Genomic DNA, 24,268 nt, shown 5'->3' on the forward strand with positions numbered 1-24,268 from the left:
TCCAATCTGCCCCTCATTTAAGGTAAAGGATCCTCTTTAACCCCAATCCCGTATTTCTACTCTATGCCCACACATCTCGAAGCCATTAGTAATCTCCAGATTCGGCAATTCCAACACTCTCCTATCTGGCTACCTACATACGTGTCCACCTCCTATCTCCTACCTACCACAGAGCCATACTGTGTGGAAACAAAGCCTTCAGTCCCACTCTACCATCCGAAGTAAAGGAGAGTTTCAAATTTATACCGTGTCCCTTATCCACCACCGTGGTGCTTAATGAGAAACCTTGGTTCTGATCCGTCAATTTAATGAATTTTAAATCGCCACTTTTGTTTTCAAGCCCCTCCTTTGCTTACTATCCCTTTTATCTTTATAATCTCTCCCAACCTTACAACCCTGTGAGGTATCCACACGGACAAAGTTCTCAAATCTTCAGCACCCCATTTTTAATCTCTCCAGCATTGGTGAGTGTGCATTCAGTTACCTGTGCTCAAAGCTCTAGAATTCCCTTCCTAGATTGTTCTGCCTCTTTCAGGACCTTGCTTAAAATTTATTTTGTTGACTAAGCTTGTGGCCATGTGTCCTAACGTTACCTTTTGTGGTTGAGTGTTAAACATTGATGCCTGTGTGAAGCACCTTGCGACATTTCACTGTGTTAAAGGTGCTATGTAAATGTAAACTGATAATGTTACACCTCATTGGTTTTGCACACTGGAAATTAAGACTCAAAATTCCCAATGTCGTCATCAATGTGGGAGATTTTGTAACAGTATGCGGAATTACTTCATAGACCTGTGTTTTAAACTGACAGAAAGCAGGGACTTAATGAAAATTATTGTTTATTGAAATAAATAGATTCTAGCTACAGGTAAACAATTGTAAACCATCAGTACTAAACTCTACTAGTGAAGACTTTAGCACCACACACACCATACACACGCTGTCAAAAATTGATGTAGCTTGGCATGATGGTTCAGCGATTAGCACTGTTCACTCTTAGTACTAGGGACACAGGTTCAATTCCAGCCTTGGGCGACTGTCTGTGTGGAGTTTATACATTTTTCCTGTGTCTGTATGGGGTTCCTCCCATAGTCCTAAGGTGCGCAGGTTAGGGTGGATTGTCCATGATAAATTGTCCATAGAGTCCAGGGATGTACAGGCTAGGTGGGTGTAGGATGACAGGGATAGGCTGGGTCTAGGTGGGACGCGCTTCAGTGTGGATTGAAGTGGCTGAACATCCTGTTCCCAAACTTTACAGATCTTAGTTTAAAAAATGTAGATGTTCTTGTTGGAGGGAAGGACTGGGCATGCAGGTCAAAGGTCCCTGTCTGGTGTTCACTGAGATTATCCTCTCATTTATCAAAACTTGCTGCTCTCTGATCTTCCTTCCCCGGGTATGTTCAGTTGCTCACAGGAGGCATAGAGCAACTGGCTCATGCTGTGTAAATCTCTGACTTCTTGTTTAAAAGCTATATCTTACAAAAACTGATGAGGGAAACAGAACTGGCTTTCTTCAGGCTTGAATAATTTTTTTTACTGCACAGAAAGGACAGCTCCTTCCTTCTGGGAGATTCGAAGGCTTCTGACCAAACATACATACCCACGAGCTGTTCAGCAACCTGCAAGCCAATCGCATAGTTGTTGGCAGGCAGAAGTCCTTTGTCATCAGCACTGATCACCACTTCACAGACCAATCGGCTACTTGTTGCCAGATGAATCACTGTTCCTACACACCCCTGGCCTGCAACTCGTCTGCAGGTAGCTATTATCCCCCACTCCTCCAAGCTTGAATAAGCAGCAGTGTAAACAATACTGACAATGAGAGCTGGCAACCTGCTCTTAAACAGTGCAGTAATACTTTTGGCAAGTTTCTGGCCATTGGTTGATCTTAAACCCTCAGTCTCTCCCCTTTCCTCCACTACGGTGACCCCATGAAGTTACAAGGATATCAATAAAAATATGGAAAATCTGCAGAGTCCGAATGTGACATTGTACCACCTGACAGGTGGGGAAAGGAGAAGACAGGACAGGTGAGATTGGGCAGGGAGATGGAGAGAGAAATTCCAGTGAGGGTAGGCAGTTAATTGCAGGCTGGATCACCATTTTCCAACTGTTTCCACTGCCGGTTTCTGTAGGGATTACAGGGAAAAAACTGCAGTCTTTAAATATCTCATTACATTGGTAGGCACAAAAATCTTACCATGGCTAGATCCTACTTAATAATCTGGTGCCCTGGTGGACAGAACTGGCCACTTATTGACGTCATGACATTTTGTGTTGATGGGGATGAAAGTATTGATGGTTAAGAATGTGATTAATGAAGATTTTCTGTGCTTCCACTCTGTGCACGGTGATAAGCAAGTCTTATCAGCATAAGCTTGTCAGCTCCTTGATCCAGACCTCTACTGAGCTTCAGCTGACTCAGGTTCTGTGGTTTTACTGACGATGACGCATGTTTTGACCTTGCTTTATCTTTGGGAAGCCCTGGTTTGCAGGTCATTCATGGCCATGTAGAATTCCCAGTGAAACTCTTACCTGATGACAACTCCAGTGAAAGTTGGTAAGAGGTTTGCCTATTGTAACTTACCCTGAAGTGACCCTGCCAGATTTTTCTTAAGAGGCATTAGCAAACAGCAGCGTAAAAATAGGGGGATTGATTTGGCAGGCCAGCAAAATTCCTGATAAAGGCAGTTGGAATTGACACGTTCCAGGTTTTTCTTTGACACAGTAGTTCAATGAGAAATCTGAACAACTACATATCATTTTGCTTGCAACGGTGGGACATTGCTGGGTTTATGGAATGTTGCATATTTTCCAACAAACTTGGTGGTGGGGTCAGAGGTTTGTCAATCATTTTCAAACAAGGGCATCCATCAGCAATGCAAGTAGAGATGATTGGAAACAAAATGTTATGTAATGTCTTTACAATTACACAGTATAGTATGTGGAGATATGCAGAGTTCGGTCACATATCAGCCATGATCTCATTGAGGGGCTGGATGGCCTTCTCCTTAACTTCCAATCTAATAACTGACTCGTTCAGGACTCTCTAATTGCTTTGCACAGTGACTTTTGCAGTACATCAGTTCAATAAATGGGTTTTCTGTGTGGAGCAGTCAATGTGGGCTTGCTGCTTCCACTTCATTTGAAGGTGTGAAGTGTTCTGTTTGTCAGCCAGTGGCAGATTGCAGGATGACACAGGTTCTCATACGCAGAACTGGAGGTTCTGGTGGGCTGAAAGGGGAAAGATCCCTGCATCTGTAAGGGAAGGTCACCACATTTCTGTCCCTTACCTCCCTACTCTTACTTGTGTGTGGCAGCACGTGTTAGTTGGCTTGGTTTCGTGCCCTCCTCCCGTTCTGCATCCAACACAAAGGTGTGGGAGGGGCACAGGGATGTGCTTGGACTAGGAGGATGCCAATGATCAAGGACACCATCCTCTTGACTACTTATATATGGTTGAGTAGCAAAACATTTGCCCTGTTTTAGTGTGAGCCTCATAAACTTTTCTGAATAAATGTCATTAGACTGTTGATGACACATCGTAGAGTCTCCCAAAGCCTATCAGGTGTTTACTTGGGACCTCCAGCTGTTTGTCTGTGTGGGTTTCCTCCGGGTGCTCCAGTTTCCTCCCACAGTTCAAAAGATGTGCAGGTTAGGTGGATTGGCCATGCTAAATTGCCTGTAATGTTCAGGGATGTGTAGGTTAGGTTGGTTGTAGGGGGATGGGTCTGAGTGGGATGCTGTGAGGTTTGGTGTGGACTTGTTGGGCCAAAGGGCCTGTTTCCACACTGTAGGGATTCTATGATTCTATGATAAAATGGTGAGTATCCTTTTAAGAAGCTCTTGAAATCTAAACTATGCTGCACTTACTCCACACACCTTGTGTGTCCCAAATCACTTCGCAGTGAATGATTTGCTTTTGAAATATGTTCACTGTTGTGGTTTTGGCAATTAGAATAACAGAGATCTACAACATGGAGACAGACATCGCAGCCCAGCTTGCACATGCCGCCCAGTTTCCATGATTAAACTAGTCCCATTTGCTTGTTAACAAAGTGTGGGGCTGGATGAACACAGCAGACCAAGCAGCGTCTTAGGAGCTCAAAAGCTGACGTTTCGGGCCTAGACCCTGGATCAGAAAAGGGGGATGGGGAGAGGATTCTGAAATAATTAGGGAGAGGGGGGAGGCAGACTGAAGATGGATAGAGGAGAAGATAGGTGGAGAGGAGAGTATGGGTGGGGAGGTAGGGAGGGGATAGGTCAGTCCCGGGAAGACGGACAGGACAAGGAGGTGGGATGAGGTTAGTAGGTAGGAGATGGAGGTGCGGCTTGGGGTGGGAGGAAGGGATGGGTGAGAGGAAGAACCGGTTAGGGAGGCAGAGACAGGTTGGACTGGTTTTGGGATGCAGTGGGTGGAGGGGAAGAGCTGGGCTGGTTGTGTGGTGCAGTGGGGGGGAGGGGATGAACTGGGCTGGTTTTGGGATGCGGTGGGAGGAGGGGAGATTTTGAAGCTGATGAAATCCACATTGATACCATTGGGCTGCAGGGTTCCCAAGCGGAATATGAGTTGCTGTTCCTGCAACCTCCAGGTGGCATCATTGTGGCACAGCAGGAGACCCAGGATGGACATGTCGTCTGAGGAATGGGATGGGGAGTTGAAATGGTTCGCGACTGGGAGGTGCAGTTTTTTATTGTGAACTGAGCAGCGGTGTTCTTGCAAAGCAGTCTCCAAGCCGCCGCTTGGTTTCCCCAGTGTAGAGGAAGCCACACCGTGTACAGTGGATGCAGTATACCACACTGGCAGATGTGCAGGTGAATATCTGCTTGATGTGGAAAGTCATCTTGGGGCCTGGAATGGGGGTGAGGGAGGAGGTGTGGGGGCAGGTGTAGCACTTCCTGCGGTTGTAGGGGAAAGTGCCAGGTGTGGTGGGGTTGGAGGAGAGTATGGAGCGGACAAGGGAGTCACAGAGAGAGTGGCCCCTCTGGAAGGCAGACTAGGGTGAGGTGTGAAAAATGTCTTTAGTGGTGAGGTCGGATTGTAGATGAAGTGTCGAAGGATGATGCGTTGTATCCGGAGATTGGTGGGGTGGTATGTGAGGACTAGGGGGATTCTGTTAGGCCGGTTATTGCGAGGGCGGGATGTGAGGGATGAGGTGCGGGAAATGCAGGAGACACGGTTGAGGGTGTTCTCGATCACGGCGGGGGGATGTTGCGGCCCTTGAAGAACGAGGACATCCGGGATGTGCGGGAGTGGAATGCCTCATCGTGGGAGCAGATGTGGCGGAGACGAAGGAATTGGGAATTGGGAATAGGGGATGGAATTTTTGCAGGAAGGCGGGTGAGAGGAGATGTATTCCAGGTAGCTGTGGGAGTCGGTGGGCTTGAAATGGACATCGGTTTGTAGGTGGTTGCCTGAGATGGAGACAGAAAGGTCCAGGAAGGTAAGGGATGTATTATTCCATTTGCTAGTGTTTGGTCCATATCCCTCCGTGCCAGTCCCATCTACGTTCCTGTCTAAATGTTTCTTATATGACAAAATTGTATTCCCTTCCACCACTACCTCTGGCAGCCCATTCCAGATGCTCAGCTCCTCCTGTGTTAAAAACTCCCACCTGGATCCTTTTGTATCTGTTCCTCTCAGTTCAGATCTATGCCCTTTAGTTTTAACTCCCCTACCATGGAGAAAAGCTGTTGGCAGTTAACTGACCATCTGAGAAAAGTAGGGATGTATTTCCATAAACCAAGTGGTATTCTGATACAGCGATTAAGTGATCCAGTGAGTTTAGCTCGACTCATACTTGGTCACTGGCCAAAGAGAAGGATAATTCTTCAATTGAGAACCTCAAACGAAGTAATTAGCAATTGGCAAGAGCTCGTTGTTCTCAATCCTAGCTTAAAAGATACTGGATTATTTGCTAAATAGTATTAAAAGGAGAATAATGGCGACCTGGAATTGATTTCAACACAGTCACCTCACTGAGCCGTTCAAACAACGGCACAGACTATAGGAGGGAATGGTGAATAGCTTATGACAATTGTCCACAAACTTTTGAGACTTGAATTACAATGAATGTGTGTTTTTTACAATTTCGAATCATGGAATCCCTACAGTGTGGGAGCAGACCATTCAACCTACTGGTCCACACCGACCCTCCAAAGAGCATCCCACCCAGACCCACACCAATTCCTGGACCCTACATTTCCCATGGCTAATCCACCCAACCTGCACATCTTGGGACCATGGGAGGAAACAAGCACCCAGAGGAAACTCGTGCAGACAGGGGGAGAATGTACAAACTCCACACAGGCAGCAACCCAAGGCTGGAATCGAATCCAGGTTCCTGGCACTGTGAGACAGCAGTACTAACCTCTGAGCCACTGTGCCATATTAAAAGTTCATATTCTTACAGTAATTGTTCAGTTTGGTGTCCTTTGTTGTCAAGAAAAATGTAGATGTCCATCAAAATGACAGCCGACTGATACAATGATATTCTTGTCTGGAGATTGCCATTGCAGGCTTCCTTCATGCTAACATTTGATCACTGGCAAATAAAATGGTTGGTATGCATCAATACCAGTTATTTATAGCTTCTCAGTCAGAGATCTAATAACGGCCTTGATCTTCTGTACAAAATATCTTCTTTTAACATGCGGAAACGTTAATCTATTTTAAAAGTGCGGTTCAATTTAACATTTTCTGTTGCATTTTTACATCAATTAGAAATTAATCTGGTCTTTCTCTCTTATTAGTAAGATGCAGAACATCAGGAAGCTTATTTCATGCCTTAATAATTCATTTTCAAAGTATAACAACTTTATTACATGGGAAATGTGACTTGCTGAGAACTATTTCTTTCATGTGATATACATTCCCAGCACCTCCACCATCCTCCTGCCTGCTGGCATTTTTTTCAATATTTAGTCTTATAAAAAAAAGTGATCACAGAAATCAAATGCCTTGGAGAGGTAGCAACTAAAATGTGGTAATTTGGCTATTTGTTCAAACTCCCTTTTAATGTTTGAGACATTGCATGGAGGACTCTTCTGCATATTCTGTACAGTAAATTACTCTGCGAGTATCAGCACCAGATTGCAAATTCCCAATCCTTAGAGGCTTATATAGCTGCATTTTATCATATGATTCATTTGCAGAAGAGGGTGGGTCATATTATGAGAGATTAGAATACTGACAAGAGGATGAAGCAGTGCACCCAGTCAATGGTAAATTAAACCTTGGTTTGCTTGCCTTATCCAGTGTGAAGGTACACTGCATTACATTGAAAAGAGGTTCTGTGGGGTTTTGTTTTGTTCCCTTGAAGACTAATAAAGGGAGTCTATTCTGTGATCATTTTGAGTGTGCCAGTCTTCTTTCAAAGAAGCATCCCAGCTTATCAGCATCAAATAGTCCCTGGTTTTTGCAGGATTTTGAACAGTCTGAGCTGGACTAGTGTTGCTTTAGACCGACCTTGTGCACAACTTGGTGGAGCAGGCATCAGAGGCAAGTATGATTAATGAAATCTAACGGGTCAGTGCTGTGACTGAAGCAGGTTACAGCTGCTTATATTATGGATGAGGGATTCAGTGGTGTCCATAAAGATAGCAGACAGTTTCATTATAGAGGTGGAGAAATGTTTATGCTTTTTTTGCGCAAATCGATAAAAGAGCAGTAAATTTGTACTTTATTAAATGTAGTGTTGCCTGCTATCATGCTTGTTCTGCCAAGCTGATTCATATAGCTGTGTGGTTTTCATGCCTATCCTTGTCCACATCTCCTCTCTTCAGGGGTCCTGCCCTCATCTTGCATGAACTTGGCATTAATACCGTAAGTTATTTGCAGATTTTTGGTCTGTGCTTCACATTTTAACAAATACTGGGCAAGGTTTCTTTTTAATTGCTTGAAGGAACAAAGTTCCAGTCTTTTTTTGTCGGATTTAGTTTGAGAAATGATAGCAGTCATATGTGCTTCACATTTTAATAAATGCTGGACGAGACTTTTTTTTTTCTTTGTCACGTGAAGGAAGGAAGTTCTGGTTTGATTTCTTTTCCCTGAATTGTGTCTGTTTAGTTTGAGAAATGATGGCAGAATCTAGGTTTGAACAACGGCAGACAAAGTCATTTCGAAGTGTCAGAAGTGGTCATTTGTGAATGATCTAATTAACACACAGAACATTGTGGATTATATAGTTTCAGCCCTGATTGCCTTAAGAATGTGAATGCTTCCCACTTTGGTATTGCATAAAATGCCACTGTAACACTTGAAGACGTTAATGTTAGGTGCAGTGGTTTGATTACGAAACTGAGGATCAGATGCTGTAAATGAGATTTTGCTATCTTGTTAATGACAGTACTCTTGGAGCTTTCTTTTGGCTTGATAACAGTGGGTCCTTTAGATAATTAAGGTGAACCTGAGGTACAGCATGACAAGGCTTGGGCATTACGTTGAAATGCTTGCTCAGATCTCTGTACTGATTATCAGTAATGATGAGGCCAGAGAACTGCTTTGCTTCCAAGAGGCTGTGTTAACCTCTCGAATGCCACTTTGAAACATGAAGACTGTTGTCAACCAACACTGAACGATCTGATTGAGTTTGACCCTGACATTCATCTGTAAGGCTGAATCACAGAAGAAATCAGAACAGGAGTCTTTTCAGAAAGAAAACAGAAACCCAAGGGAAAATGCAATTTACATTAAGTTGAATAGTTTAATTCATGGATTTTTTTCTTTTCAAAAGGCAACAAAGAAGATTAGTGAAGATTAGTAATATTGTTGTTGTGATGTTGTTCATGAACTTGCAAAAATCATAATTGTTTTCTATGATTCCATATTTTGAACTCACCTACTTGAGGATCTTTTAAAATTGTGATTGTTTTGAGATATCTTTTGTGAAGATATAGGAGGCTTTTATACCTGTGTAGTCCATTTACTTTTTGTGTGTGAAGCCCATGGAGACAAGAATTTATTGGTGGGTGTTGGAGTGCTTTTTAATGCAATTTAGTGTACAGTGAGTACTAAGTTTCATATTGAAAGCTAGATTCTGTTCTGATTGACCTTTCAAGTTATGTGCCTTACTCTAACCCATACTAATCTGGTATTTGAAATTATTAGGCTATTTCAAGGGATGAATGTAATCTGATTGTTTTAAAAATGCCACTGTGCTCATTAAATGTGCTTTGACAGTTTGAAGGCCTGGCATAGAGACAGATGATGTATAGATATTGAGTACAGGAGCAAACTGTTCAGAGGAAAAACTCAAATGTTAAGATTGGTCGTTTGAGTCAGACGATAATGACATTTTCCTTTTGCAAAGGTATAGGCGGACTACCGTAAAGGGCCCTGGTAAGTTTAATTAAATTGCAGAATCTTACTGTACGGAAGAGGCCTTTCGGCCCATCGAGTCTATACTGCCATGAATGTATTATTACCTACTCTAGCAGCACGAGGCCCTAATGTTTTATTTACTATCAACCTTTGATAATTGAAAGCTGTGTTTTTGTTCCAAGAAAGATGGAGTTATCAATTTGTTTGAAATAAGCAAACGTAAGTAATGCCAAGTGAGGATAATGTCCTGAAGAAAAATTCAAATTGCAATTTGGGCAGAGAGAGAGTCGTGTCATTTATTGCCAGCACACCATGGACAACCAAAGAACTTTACAGTCATGGCAGATTGTTTTCAACCAGTTACTGGAACTTGCCCTGATAGTGAGAAGGAAAGCAGCCCAGAAATACTATTCTTTACCACTTTGGAGAATTTCAAAAAAAGAAGTTACCATAATCCTGCTGGGCCGTTGGGGCTGCTGTCTCATTAGAGGGCAATGACTGGTGGTGGCTTAAAGTGAGGGTCACTATCTGAGGGCCTCAGGTGAAGAGAGCAGTTAAGTTTTTAATGGTAACCTCAGCTGCTGTGGGAATAGAACCCATTGCTGTTGGTGTTAGATTGCATTACAAGCTGACCAGCTAACCAACTCCAACGCCCGCCGCCCCCCCCCCCCCACCCCCACCCCCCACACCACCACTGGACAGTAACTCTTTATCAAAAGGTGTGATCACTTTGTGACAATGATGGAATCACTTACCAATTATAAAAGTCTGTAATTTTCATACGAAATGTAAGTTATATTAACGTTCTCTAAAAACACTATACAAGACGAAATAACTCTGCCAGGGTAAGGGGAGTAGTTCTGTGCTCCCGTGAGGACTCCTACAGGATTCAGTCAATAATCATGAAGCCTTCTTTGTCTGATCTACACAAATGCGTTGTAGAAGTACAGATTCATGGAGGGATCAATTTGTTAATTACATCTGGTTTTGTCCTTGATTTCTGTCTGTGTATCTAGGTTTCAAAAACCATTGGCAATCTGTGAGCTGTGTATTGTTTGAAACACATTGTTTGAAATGAGGATGGCATGGTGGCTCAGTGGTTAGCACTGCTGCCTCACGGCCCACCCTCAGGTGACTGCATTATGTTCGCACATTCTCCTTGTGTTTATGTGGGTTTGCTCCCACAGCCTGAAAATGTGCAGTGTAGGTGGATTGGCCAGGCTAAATTGCAAGCTAGATGTATTAGCCATGGGAAATGCAGGGTTACAGGGATAGGTGGGTCTGGCTAGGATTTTTACTGGAGGGTTGGTGCGGATTTGATAGGCCAAATGATTTGCTTCCACACAGTAGGCATTCTAAGACCTTGGAAGAGCTTTGAGCTGGCGCCTTGATTTGATGCAATGAGCTGTTTTAATTGTAAGACTTTGCAGTTCCCCAGCGCTATATTTCATTAATTTTAAATTTTGTTCACAAACAGAGCAATGAGGGAGTGATGGAAGGTGTGATCAGGAGATAAAACATGTTGTATGATCCTTGTGCTGGTATGGTATACCCGAGGTGTTAATTGTATATTAGTTGTGTTCAGTTCTATGTAGGTAATGAGGACTAACTGGGGATTCAATGGTGTCCCTATAAATAGGAATGGGCAGGACGTATGGTTGCTGGGTGAGGATGTATGTGCTTTTAAAGTACTGCTTGCAAATAAATGCTTATTAAGAGCTTGAAAATTGATTCTTGTTCTACACTTCACCAATTGGCCCTCAGGTATGAGGCAGAAATGATGTTGGCTATTGGCTGTCTTTGACATGGGTTAAATGATGCCTACTGGATTTCCCTGGCAGCTCATTAGTGAATAGGATTCAACCTCGGCCCGCTTTGTTACAATCACAAAGGGCATGTCTATACAGCATGTCGACTCCAGCGGTTCAAGAAAGCAGCTCACCACAACCTTCTCAAGGGCAACTGGGGACAGGCAATATGTGCTGTCACAACCAGCAATGCTTATGTCCCACAAGTGATTTCAACAAAAATTAAAGTACAGGTCCTGTGTGTATCTTTGCCAGTATAGCAGGTATCATTACCAATTGACTCAATTGTGCTCCGTGCCCTGAAGGTGAGAACGTGGACTCCAATTTAAATTGTGTGGACTAAAGGAGGCAGCAACAACTGCAGTCATTCCAGTTCCACAAAAATAATGAAATGAACACCCTATCTTGACTGTTCATGTAGCTGGGGACTGCGGCCTGTTTATAAGGAGCCACCTGTTTGGACACGAAAAGCCTGAAACTTAGGGGTCTCCAGTGCATCTTGTTGGTGATCCGTTTGATTTCATTTCATTTATTATGGTCACATGTACAGAGATACAGTGAAAAGTTGTGCGTTATGTGCTAACCAGACAAATAATACCTTACCTAAGTGTGTCAGGGTAATAGAACAGAATGTAGAATATAGTGATACAGCTACAGAGAAGGTGCAGAGAAGGATCAACTCTACTGTATGATAGGTCCATTCGTAAGTCTGATAACAGTGGGAAAGAAGCTGTTCTTGAATTTGTTGGAGATAGTAAGAACTGCCGAAGCTGGAGTCAGAGATAACACAGTATGGGGCTGGAGAAACACAGCAGGCCAGGCAGCACCGGGGAACAGGAAAGCTGATGTTTCGGGTTGGGACCCTTCTTCAGAAACATTCAAAAATCCTTGAATTTGTTGGTATGTGTTTTCAAACTTTTGTTTCTTCTGCCCATTGGACGAGGGTGGCAGAAAGTGTAACTGGGGTGCGAACGGTCTTCGATGATGTTGGCTGCTTTCTAGAGGCAGTGGGAAGTGCAGACAAAATCATTGGACGGAAGGCTGGTTTTCAGGATGGACTGGGCTACATTCACAACTCTGCGTAATTTCTTCCAGTCTTGGGCAGAATCATTGCCATACCAAGCTGTCATGCACCCAAGTAGGATGCTTTCTATGGCACACCTATTAAAATTGGTCAGTCATTGTGAACATGCCCAATTTCCTTAGCCTTCCGAAGAAGCAGAGGTGTTCATGCACTTTCTTGACCGGAGCGTTGACGTGGGTGGACCAAGACAGATTGTGAATGATATTTACCCCTTGGAACATTGCATTGCAAAAGACCCCAACTTTTGCCCGTAACCATTTCCTTGCAATGTTCACAACAGATATCACCAACTTCCATGCCATCAATATTGATATCTCTGGAAGGGAAATCACAGTACATAGTTCGTTTCAACTTACCTGATGCTGTTTTCTTGCCTCATACACAAAAAAAAATGAGCACATATGAATGTCCAGTTTCTCTCTGATAGAATCTTAGAAATTTTGGTGCAGAATGAGAATATTTGGTCCACCATGTCAACTTACTTCAGTGCACTGCCTCTGCTCATCACCTATTTCTGGCTTTCTCCCTCAATCCTTTACTATCTCCCTTTGATGGTTTCTGCGGCACCGTGAGGGAACCAGGAAAGAGACACATGCATTTTATATAGAGATAACATGGTGTGGAGCTGGATGAACACAGCAGGCCAGGCAGCATCAGAGGAGCAGGAAGGCTGACGTTTTCGGTTGGGACCCTTCTTCAGAAAAATTTTATATAGTGCCTCTCACCATGTCCCAAAGCACTTTACCACCAAAGATGTAACTTTGAACTTTAGCCACTATTGTATTGTAGGAAACATAGCAGATAATCTCTGAACATCGACATTCCACAAACTGGAGCGTGATGGTGTCAAAATCATCTGAGTTTGTGATGTTGATTTGAGGGATAAAATTTGGTGAGGGAGCACTGGATCATTTCCTTGATCATTTTCAAAACAGGGTCATGGGTTCTCTTCCATCCACCAGTGTGGGCAAATAGGGCATGCTTTAAAGCATCACCTGAAATTCTGGCATGGTGGCTCAGTGGTTAGCACTGCTACTTCACAACAGCAGGGACCTGGGTTCAATTCCAGCCCTGGATGACTGCCTGCCTGGAGTTTGGACATCCTCCCTGTGTCTGTGTGGGTTCCCTCTGGGTGCTCCGGTTTCTTCCCACAGTCTGCAGATGTGTGGGTTAGGGTGGATTGGCCGTGCTAAATTGTCCATAGTGTCCAGGGATGTGATATTAAGTGTTGGGGGTCAGAGTCTGGATGGGATGCTGTTTTCTCAGGGGGTCAGTATAGACTTGAAGGGCTCGACGGCCTCAATCTCTGCTGTAGAGATTCTATGAATCTGGTCCCAAAAAAGTCAATCATCCCTTCAGTGCTGCTGTGGATTGTCAGCCTGGACTGTCGTGCCAAAGTTCCTGAGTGGGACTTTAACGGTAGCCATCTGCCTCAACTGTCACTAATCACTGAAATAATTTTTTTTGTAACAATACTATTGACATTATGTAAAACACTTTACAGTGTCAGACCATATAGTTTGGATTGCATTGGATATATCATGTAAGACAGCAACTCCTTGGTTTGTGCTGTGACATGGTGCCTAGTTATTGATGAGCATAATGGGGAACGATTAGTAACTCCTTCTGAAATAATCTCTTAAACTTCTTCAAAATACTGACTGTGCATTAATGCAGGTAATGTGCAAGCTCAGGAGGGATCAGAGCAAAATTGCTTGATTGTGAATCCGTGCAGCATTTACTTCAATCCTCATTCCCACTTTAAGATTGTTTGTGTGATTACTGGGAGTTTACGCGAAGGGTCAGTGCAGACATCCCACCTGAGAGGAGGATTTGCTGGTTGGTCGCAGGAGCAGACGCGAGGGTTTGAGAAGGCAGACGCAGAGCTGGTGGGAAGGGGTGGGTCGGGGGGATGTTTGAGAGAAGCCGCAATGTCTGGTGTTCAAAATGTGTTGAAAATCCAGAGGCAGACAATACTTAAAAGAAGCAAATGCCTGGGGACTTCCCGACATAAACTTATCTGAATATCAGAGATAGACAGTAGATTAAAACCACCCTCCAGTTGGAGCAGGGAACATTGGGTGAGGAGGTGAGGGCTGATGGAAGTGTGTGGGAGCTGTAGAATTTGATTTGGGAGACCGGAGTATATCTTCAGTTATGAATTGTCAATGAAGTGTCAGTGAAGGCAGATTGTCACTTTTACTGCAACTTCTGAATGTTTGATCATGTGCTCTGTCCTGGTGAGGCTGGAAAACAGTGTTTTTGCTATGTAAGTAGAGTATTGAGAGAACCTACCCCTTAAAATGTTGCTGTTTCTTGTTAATTAATCATCTATGGAAAATTGACAGTTTCAGTTCTTTACATAATAAAGCATTTTAATGGGCCGCAAAATTCTTGGCAATTCAGAAATAACAAATAAACTATTTGACATCTTACTAATATTTAGAATCTCCTTCATTAAAAGATACTCCAGGGTTTAATTCATTCCACTGAGTTATTTGGGATTTCTGTTGACATGGCAAATATTGAAACTGCGCACAAAGGGTGAACACAAAAAAATAAATGTGCTGAAAGGAATGATCTGAAAGATTTCCATTTTTGTCCAACCTGATACCTTGTGCGTCACAGGAATATGAAGTCCCTCTGGACTCCCCTTACACAAGACAGGGTTTTTAAATGAACCGGCAGATTTCCTAATTCTGCTCTGTTCTTCTGTTGCAGTCGTGAGAGTGATCTATCGACTATCATCTCCAACTTGCACCAGAGCAGGCAGCTCGTTATGCCAGAGGGTCAAAGTCGGAATGAGATAAAGAAAAATGGCATCGACCTACTCCCAGGACAGGCTGGTAAGGTTGCAAAACGCCACACACACAGCATTGCACTAATCAGTTTTGTAAATGAATAATTACGGATTTTCATAAAAATAAACCTTTGAAGACTTTGAGATAACAAGGTGTGGAGCTGGATGAACACAGCAGCATCAGAGGAGCAGGAAGGCTAACGTTTCAGGCCTAGACCCTTCTTCAGGGGACTTTGTTCCTCCATTTTCGAGGACACCAACTTGTGGTGGGTGCAATTCACCTACACTTTGCAATACCTTACCTGAGTGTCCGTGTGTGAGTTTTGCTGAGTGTTTGTCATTGGGCTATTCAACCATAGAGTGGAAGGAGATATTGTCACTGGTTAGTAACCAGGGATAGTTTATTTGTTTCTTTCAGATAGGGTTTCTGGGGCCAGACATTGTCCTATTAACACATCAGAGACCTGCAATTAAATCTGGGACCTGCTAATCTGTGTGGCTGCGTGACACAGCATGTGAAATCCTTGCCTCTCAGCTATTGATTGAGATTTACTGGTTTAAGAATTTGACTGCACTCTGATCCAGCAAAGTTATGATACCACTTATTGTTGCTCAATGTCACAGCTACCTAGATTTTCCAAACATTTTATAACAAAACAGAACTTTAGCAGATTAGTAACTATTAATTGCTCATATTAAAAATCTTTTTAGGGCTGCAAAGTTTCATACTTTCCAGTCTGCGTCAACCTGACCCGATTGATAGCGTATTTGTTCTGTGAGTCGCAAGGGTCAGTGTTCAATCCCTCCCTGTAAATTCAAGGTTGCAACTCCAGTGGAGTGCTGCACTGTCTGAGGTGCTGTTTCCATTGGGTGAGATGTTAAAACAAGGCCACATCTGTCAGTTTGGGTGGCTGTAACATACTGCAATTTCAAGAAAAGCAGGAGAGTAATTTCCTGTATCCTCAGTGAGCATCACTCAAACAGATTATCTAACTGTTCTCACATCACTGTCTGTAGGAGCTTGCTGTGCACTAGTTAGCCAGATGCGTTACCTACATTGCAACAGCGAACACATTTCAAAAGCATTTCTTTTGGGAGCCTGTGCTGTTTTGATAATTTACACTAGTTTTCCTGATTTATAGTGAATGCCCTTGGCTGGATGGCTGGTTTGTATGGCAAATGGACCCCATCAGTGCAGGTTCAATTCCCACACTGGCTGGGGTTAACATGAAGATTCTGCCTTCTCAACCTCGCCCCTCACGTGAGGTGTTCTGACCCTCAGCTTAAACTCATCACCAGTTGTCTCTCTAATGAGAGAGTGGGACTAAGTTGACTTTCCATTTTTAAAAAAATATTTACAGTTAAACAATACCTCAGAACATCCTGAGGCTGTGAAAGGAATTATATAAATGCAAGACTATCCTTCTAGCCCTCTGTTCAGTTGAGGCAGCAATACTCAATCAGCCAATTGTATCTATGCAAAACTGCTTCACTCGCTTTGAACATTTCTGCGTGGAAATTTGAATAACTTGATGGAAATAGAAATCATTGTGAAATTTAAATGTGCAAATGTTTTATTGTGCTTTCTATAAGCGATGAATGAGATATGGGGCTACAGTTAGTCTATGACTAAACAATACTTGAATAGTACGATACTCAGTTGTACTGCTGACTGCAGTGCATGGTGAGGCAAGTGATGGGATTGCTTTGCAGAGGGATGCATAATTCAGTGAATTTTGGACCCACTGAGAGTACTGGTGAGTTTATCTGCTTCCTCAGAAGCTGAGAGAATGTGACCCCAATTGTGAGTCTCCTGTGTATTCATACAATAGTGGTCTCATTGTACAGAGAGAGTTTTACTGCCCTGAGTCTGCAATCCGTTTGGTAGTGGATGACCCAGTTCAAACTGGTTTCTCATTGGTTACATTCACACACTCACCAATCATTCAGACTCCATCATGAAATGCTGCTGGCACATTACAGTGAATCTGTCAACATTTGCAAGAAGAGATGTTCACTCTACACCTTTCACCAGAGCCGACTTATACTGACATTCAGTGCTCCAAAATGAATCGAAGTTTGCCTCATCAGTTTAATGGTGTGTTCATTTGAAGGCTATGCAAGCCTGTTTTCCTGGTTCACAATCGACAGCACAATATTGTACCTTTTAGCTCAATGATGTATCCCTATGACATCCATTTATCTTTATTGTTAATTGGAAGTTTTATCTTCAGTTCAAGGTTCGTGGAACTAGAGGACACAGTTTTAAAAATCAGGCATTTTCCATTTAAGACATAGATGAGGAAAATTTCTTTTGCTCAGAAGGTCATGAGTATTTGGAACACACTCTTTTCCAGAGAATGGTGGAGGTAGGGACATTGAATAGTTTTAAAGCAGCGATAGATACATTTTTATCTCATGAAGGAGTCAAAGGTTATTGGAGTTTGGTGGGAGTATAGAATTAAGGGCATTATGACCTGATTCAATGAATAGTAGAGCAGGCTCGAGGGGCTGAATGGCCTACTTCACCTATTTGCATGCTGTTTGAAACACCCATAGTAAATACGGAGGACAGAATTTCAGAGAATCTTATTCAGTTTGGGATGATAACCTGTAGCGTTGTATTTTTGGGATATGGGCCTTCCTGACAAGGCCAATGTTCGGCTTGGAAAGTTGAGCCTGGCTTTGAACTACTTCATCCGTATGTGTCCGTACACCCATAGTGATGTTCTGGGGGGAGGGCCAGGATTTTGCCCCAGTGACAATGAGGAAATGGCAATGTAGTTCCTAGTCATGCTTGTAAATAACTTGGAGGGGAATATTGGAGTTGGTGAGATTCCCCTGCAATGACTGCCCTGCTCCTTCTATTGATGCACGTCGTGGGTTTGGGAGCTGGTGTTGAAAAAGAGGATAGTGTCATTTGCAAAGCTCGCATTGTTGAGTTAACTGAATTACAATTATTGTAATCACTCATGTTTTGTCCTGGCCAGTGCAATGCATTTAGAATAGAAGAAGATTATACAGCCCCTCAGAAGTCCACACTGTTGGTTCCAGACTCATTTACCCCCAACCTCTCCTCCATATTTCCTGGTACCATGTGTATGGATGTCCGTGCTGCTGAGTCCTTTAACATTTTTAAACTCCTTGATTAACGGTAAAGCCACCATAGTCCTACTTGACCATAGGTCTGCTCTCTCATAAGAGAGATGCCTGGTGGTGGTTTAGTCAGAGGGTCACCATGCCTCAGACAAAGGGAGATGTTCAAGAAAAGAGTCCTTCTAGGTAACCTCAGCTGGTGTGGGAATGGAGCCCATCTATTGACAAAACAAACTGGCCATCCAGCCCACTGAGCTAACTGACTCTTACACCCACAATCTCTACACCCAATATAACCTAGACAGACACCTGATTTTATCAGAAGTAGGCAGATGTAGGTAATGTTGATTCTTTGCCTGCGTTCAGTTCGGGAACAAGAACAGGAAGCTGGGTTAATGTTGGCGGCTATTTGCTGAGAGTCTGGTGTTTTGTTACTACCAGGAATGCTCACAATCATTATTGGGCTAAGTGTTTCTTAAATTCAGTAACGATACTGCTCAAAGATACACGAGCTTCAAGTCGTGCGGTTAAGTTTGGCGTCAGCTCAAAGAATTTGATGCACAGGCCGAGGACTCAGTGTTGATAAAATCTAATTGCTGTATTGATCCAAGCTGGAGCCAGTCCTAGCAGCATCAGTAATTGAGATATTTCTGTTGCTGTGGTGAGCCCTTGGAGCAGATTTGTGTTCCTCGCAGTTCATGAAGACCTGAGACCAGTGTCGTGGAACATCATGTATCCCAGTTTCAGACTGCTCAGTCATTTCAGTCAAATGTTTTTCAAAGCATTTTTATTTTCAAAGCTAATTTGGTCCACAAGATGTGGAGTGTTTTGTTTTAGTCCTGTTTGTACTGGCCAGGTGAGAAACTATTTAAACTTTGCTTAAATGAAGAAAGAGCTTGCATTTATATGACACCTTTCACAGACTCTGTGTCCTAAATGCCACACAGGTAATGAGGTACTTCTGAAGAGTTATCTCTATTGGAAGATGGAAATATGACAGGCAGCTTGCGCAGAGCAGACTCCCAATAGAAATGTCACAGTGAGCGGATTGCTCATTTAACATTAAGTGTAAACATTGGCTGCAGCACTGGGTGAAATCCCTTGATCATCTTCAAATCAAATTGTGGGATCTTTTACTCATTAGGGACCTTCATTTACTATCTCATGCTAAAGACAGCATCACTGTCAATGCAGCACTTCCTCAATACCGCATCGAATTGTAAACCAGTTCTCAAGTCTCCGCAGTCGGATGTGAACCTACCCTACCTCTTACCTACGCTGAGTGTCTATTGGCAGATTCAGGCTGCTGATCTGGAGTTAGTCTCTTCCCAAAATATTTTCAGTGTACCTGACTTCAGTTTGATTCATCTAATTACATTGGGTATGGATGCCAGGTTGTACACTTGTGTGGCTGTTTGGAGATCAACCCCAATGTTCTATTCTCTTCAGCCCTTTCCCTTCTCTTTGGCTTCCCTCTGGTACCTCATCCCAGGGACCATGGCACTAAAGTTGGCAGACCATTTGCACTGTTGCATGAAACATACCAGGCCAGGGATCACTGGGCAGGGATTCCTCATTTGCTAAAGCATTCCTACAATAGAATAGATCAGCCTAAAATCCAAGCTCCAGATCTAGAAGTTTCCTGTCTGCATGACTGAACTCCAAGTGGAGGCACAGAGGGAACCCAAAGTAGAGTTCTTGACTGACTGGAGTATTAATACATAATTTGGTTCACAGCAGAGGATGCTTTGACAAGAGGGGAAGAACCATTTACTAAAGGTTCCTATTCATCCTGTTGACTGTCCATTGTAACTCATATACATATTGTAAATGTTTAATTAATGGAAGGAAACCTAACATCAATTTATATAGACCTATCATAAGAACATTGGGAATATGCCACAAAGAGGAAGAAGCATTACAGGTGAGTAAAGTTGAGTTGATCTCAGAATTTTTGCTTTAAGAAGGCCGCAGTTTTGACAAAGCCTATCTGAATGTCAACATGGAATGTCATGCCAGTGGCATTCATGAGCTCAGGCCCTCAGCCTTATCCTGTGGCGATGCCCAATGTGCATTCCACTGGGTGGAGGGAAAACCGGAGTGTGAGGCATACCCAATACACCCTTAACTAGCGGGTTTTGAGAAGATTTGTAGCTCAGGTTGAGGTTCTGGATGTGAGTTTGCTCGCTGAGCTGGAAGGTTAGTTTTCAGGCATTTTGTCACCATTCTGGGTAACATCATCAGTGAGCCTCCGGTGAAGCGCTGGTGTTATGTCCCGCTTTCTATTTATCTGTTTAGGTTTCCTTGGGTTGGTGATGTCATTTCCTGCATTGGTGATGTCATTTCCTGTTCTTTTACTCAGAGGATGGTAGATTGGCTCCCAATCAATGTGATTGTTGATGGAATTCCGGTTGGAATGCCATGCTTCTAGGAATTCTCGTGCTTGTCTCTGTTTGGCTTGTCCTAGGATGGATGTGGCTCACTGATGACGTTACCTAAAATGGTGACGAAACGTCTGAAAACTAACCTTCCAGCTCAGCGAGCAAACTCACATCCAACACCCTTAACTGTCCACTGACTGGGTCAGTTGCAGCCTATGTTTCTGAGTGACTTGGAGTTTAACTGCATTCATTACAGATGTCTGATTTTTGTACAGTTCAAAGGTCAGAGATGCTCACTCGGCTTTTCAGGCTGTTCTTGCACTAATTCATCATCTGCTGTGGAATAGTGAAACCTGATATATCTAGTGGCAGACAGTTGAACTAAACCATGTCCTCAACAGAATATATCCGTGGGAAGAGGTTTTTTCTGCCATTTCTAGCTCATCCACCAGGAGGATCTCTGTCCAGAATATGGTTGTTGGGATTTGGACACATGGAGAAGGTAAAGGAAATGTTGGCAGTGTCAGTGACTCTGTGGGAAAAGGTATCGTCCTGTGGGATCGACATGGTGCTGTGGTGACCTCTGGTTTTGATTCTAGGGCAAGCTTGGCCAGATGGGAATAATCTGGCACAGGCTGGGCAAAGGGACTGGTGGAGAGAGTGGAACATGAATTGGAATGAGTGAAAATCCCAAATAGTCCTCCAGTGGAGTCACGGGAATTGGAGAGCGTAAGAACAATTGTTCCAAAGCTTGGGATGCTGTTGGACAAAACGAACGCTCCTTGTTTTCATCTTTCTGTGAAACTGATGAGTGTTGACAACGGATACAGCTTTAGTTGAAGGTTGAGCCTTTGGGCCTGGTTCAAAATCTTGTATGACAAAATTCTTGCTTGAGAGTCAAGTTGCTGTGAAAGACAGTGTACCTAATTACTTGTTTAGAGGCATCTGTTACTCGGTTGTCAAGGTTTGGAGATTGGTAGAGGGAGCCCAGTGTAGCAGATGTTGTTTGCTTTTTCTGAAAATAATGGTTTGAATAAATTTGTCTAGACATTTGACCAAATTGCAGGGTTGGAGGTTATGATTCCCAGTGTAGGGTTGTAACTGCGGGAGCAGATTCCTTCAACTGGAAAACGCGCACAAAATAAAAGTATTTTAAATAGATTCACAACTTACACATCAAATTGTCTTTTGCTGTGGAACCAATATAATTTTCCTCCTGAAAAGATCTAAAGAGCCACAGAGTAGATCAAGGTGTTTTTGTTTCAAGCACATCTGTCTTAACTTGAATTGAAGCGATTTCTGGAGATGCCTTTCATCTTAATTGAGAAAGACATGCATACGGGGATGAGCAGTCAGGGCTGCCTAACATGGGGCGGCAGCAAATCTGAAGGTTTGTGCATTAAGCAAGGATTTAGTCCTCCTGTAATCGGCTGGATCCGTGTCTATAAACAAGCCCAATCCTCTGATCCTGTTTGTCTAATTCTGTCTACCTCTGTTCCAAATGACAAATTCAGACTGTGGTGATCCGTGGCACAGGGTCAGCAATTCCTACTTGGATTTTCTGCACTGATTTTTTTTTTTTGCCTTCCTCCACCCATAAAGTCTACACCCCTCATTCAGCGAGTCAGGGGGTCTGCTTTCATGTGAACACATCACCTGGAAAAGACAGAACCACTGAAATCCCCTGATCCAAACTTCCTTGCCAGTGTGTCGAGATACATATCCTTCCTCTCAATGATATTTTCACTTGGGTGTAGCTGAGATTGGAAGCTCGTTGGAGGAAGGAATCAAATTGTAATCCTACTGTCCCACCGCTCTGCAAGTCTAAAGCCATGGCCCTGGTTAGCTTGTGAGCGGAGCTTGGGTCAATGCTTGTGTGTGAGGTGGCTTTTGATCCTTCACAATGTGGATGATAGCCTGATGGGATGGGCCACTCCTTCAGAGAAACAGTCTCTACAGCACTGTGCCCATTTCAATGGTTTGAAGATTAGTTTGGCAGAGTCAACCACTGACACCCCCTCCATCCTCCCCATCTCAATTCCCACTTTCACCTTAACCTCCATCTCCACTTCTGCCCCCACAACCATCTCCACTTCAATCCTAATCTCCACTCCATCTCCACTTCTGCCACCACAGACACCTCCATCCTCTACCCCACTTCAACCCTAATCTACTCCTGCAGCTCCACCTGCTTCGTCACTCCTGTCCCCGTTCCCACCCCCACCCCACTTCGACCCTCACCTCAACACCCCGACCCCAACCCCAACCCCAACCCCAACCCCAACCCCCACCTCTACCCTCACCTCAATCCCAGTCTACCCCCCTCAAATTCACTCTACTCCCATGTCAACCCCCATCTCCACCCTCACCTCAACCTCACCTTCACCTCAACCCATTTCCATCCCCACCTCCGTCCCCATTCCCACCTCTTCCATACTGTAAAGGTAACAGTCTTACCCCAGACTTACCCCATTCACAAAAGGGAAACTAATGGTGCTCATGTTTCTGTGAATTTGTTGTTGTAAGCCCCAAGGGTCCAAATGCAGCTCAGACAATCGTCTCAACAGAACAGGGAGCCAATTTGATGAATGTCCATGAATATGTGAAGAGTTCCTAAATTTACTAAATCAGAAGTCAGTTGCTCCATGAAACAAACCCATTGGTTTGAGATAACAAGGTGTAGGGCTGGATAAACACAGCAGGCCAAGCAGCATCAGAGGAGCACAAAAACTGACATTTCGGGCCTGGACCCTTCATCAGAGAGGGGGATGGGGAGAGGGTTCTGGAATAAATAGGGAGAGAGGAGGAGGGTCTAGGCCCGAAACGTCAGCTTTTGTGCACCTAAGATGCTGCTTGGCCTGCTGTGTTGATCCAGCTCCACACTTTGTCATCTCGGATTCTCCAGCATCTGCAGTTCCCACTATCATTGGTTTGAGATATGGTCTTTTCTAATGACTTTTAATTATTGAAAATACTGTTTTTTTTATTGCAAGAAAAGTGGAAAGTTAACTATTGAATACGTCTCCAGAATAGGTGTGGAGTGAATTCCTGGTCTGACAGGACACCAGATTGCTTGAGCACCATTCCCGCCATAAAATGGCAATCAGTATTAATTGTTGGTACTTTGAAGTATCTGAAATGTGGATGCTCTTAGAGTGAAATCTCATTAACATGGATCTCAGCATTTCACACTTATGGCCACATAACTTCGTCTGTTACTGTTATCATGGCTTTTGCTACACCAGCAGGGATTGGTGGGATTTGAGTCTGACAGCTGCTGATTTGGCCAATGATGAGGTTGAAGCCACACACAATATTTCTTAATGGACTCTCTTCTGATTGTAGAAAGGCAGAATTAACTCAGCTGCTGAATTGGGGGAATAAAATCAATCTTTGCACTGCGCTGGAGCAGACTGTGGGGTTTGCTGTGATTCGAATTATTTGAATTCCCATATTGGGAGGCCCTGCTGCGGGGAAGAGGATGTCAGAGATAGCTTTGAGTGTGTGTCCGTCGCCACGATGCAGGAACCTTGATGGGAAAAGGGCACAATTAAATTTGAGAGGGCGACATTACAGCTGACCCAGGTGTCGGCAACAAACAAATGAATTGCAAAGCCTCGCCATAGTTACAGCCTCAGGAATTGGATTGCCTGCGAGCTGACAGCTAGCCCTGTCTGGACAACAGACTGAGCTGGAGCTTAGTGGTTTAGGATCTGAGCCCTGTGCAGGCTGCAATGTGCTGCTCTTTCAGATTGTATCTAATCAGGGGCTGGGAGG

At 43.6% G+C, this 24,268-nt stretch overlaps 1 protein-coding gene across 6 annotated transcripts in view; it reads left to right on the forward strand.

The window, feature by feature from the left end:
- The window catches only part of samd11 (sterile alpha motif domain containing 11), a 298,185-nt gene that overhangs the window by 119,491 nt on the left and 154,426 nt on the right, over positions 1-24,268 (forward strand). For all 6 annotated transcript variants that reach the window (XM_059655663.1, XM_048561832.2, XM_048561833.2 and 3 more), the window contains one exon: positions 14,936-15,060. In XM_059655663.1, coding sequence (XP_059511646.1) covers positions 14,936-15,060 — 125 coding nt within the window. The remainder of the gene's footprint in view (positions 1-14,935; positions 15,061-24,268) is intronic.

The sequence above is a fragment of the Stegostoma tigrinum genome, chromosome 28 (assembly GCF_030684315.1).
Source record: "Stegostoma tigrinum isolate sSteTig4 chromosome 28, sSteTig4.hap1, whole genome shotgun sequence".
NCBI lineage: Eukaryota > Metazoa > Chordata > Chondrichthyes > Orectolobiformes > Stegostomatidae > Stegostoma > Stegostoma tigrinum.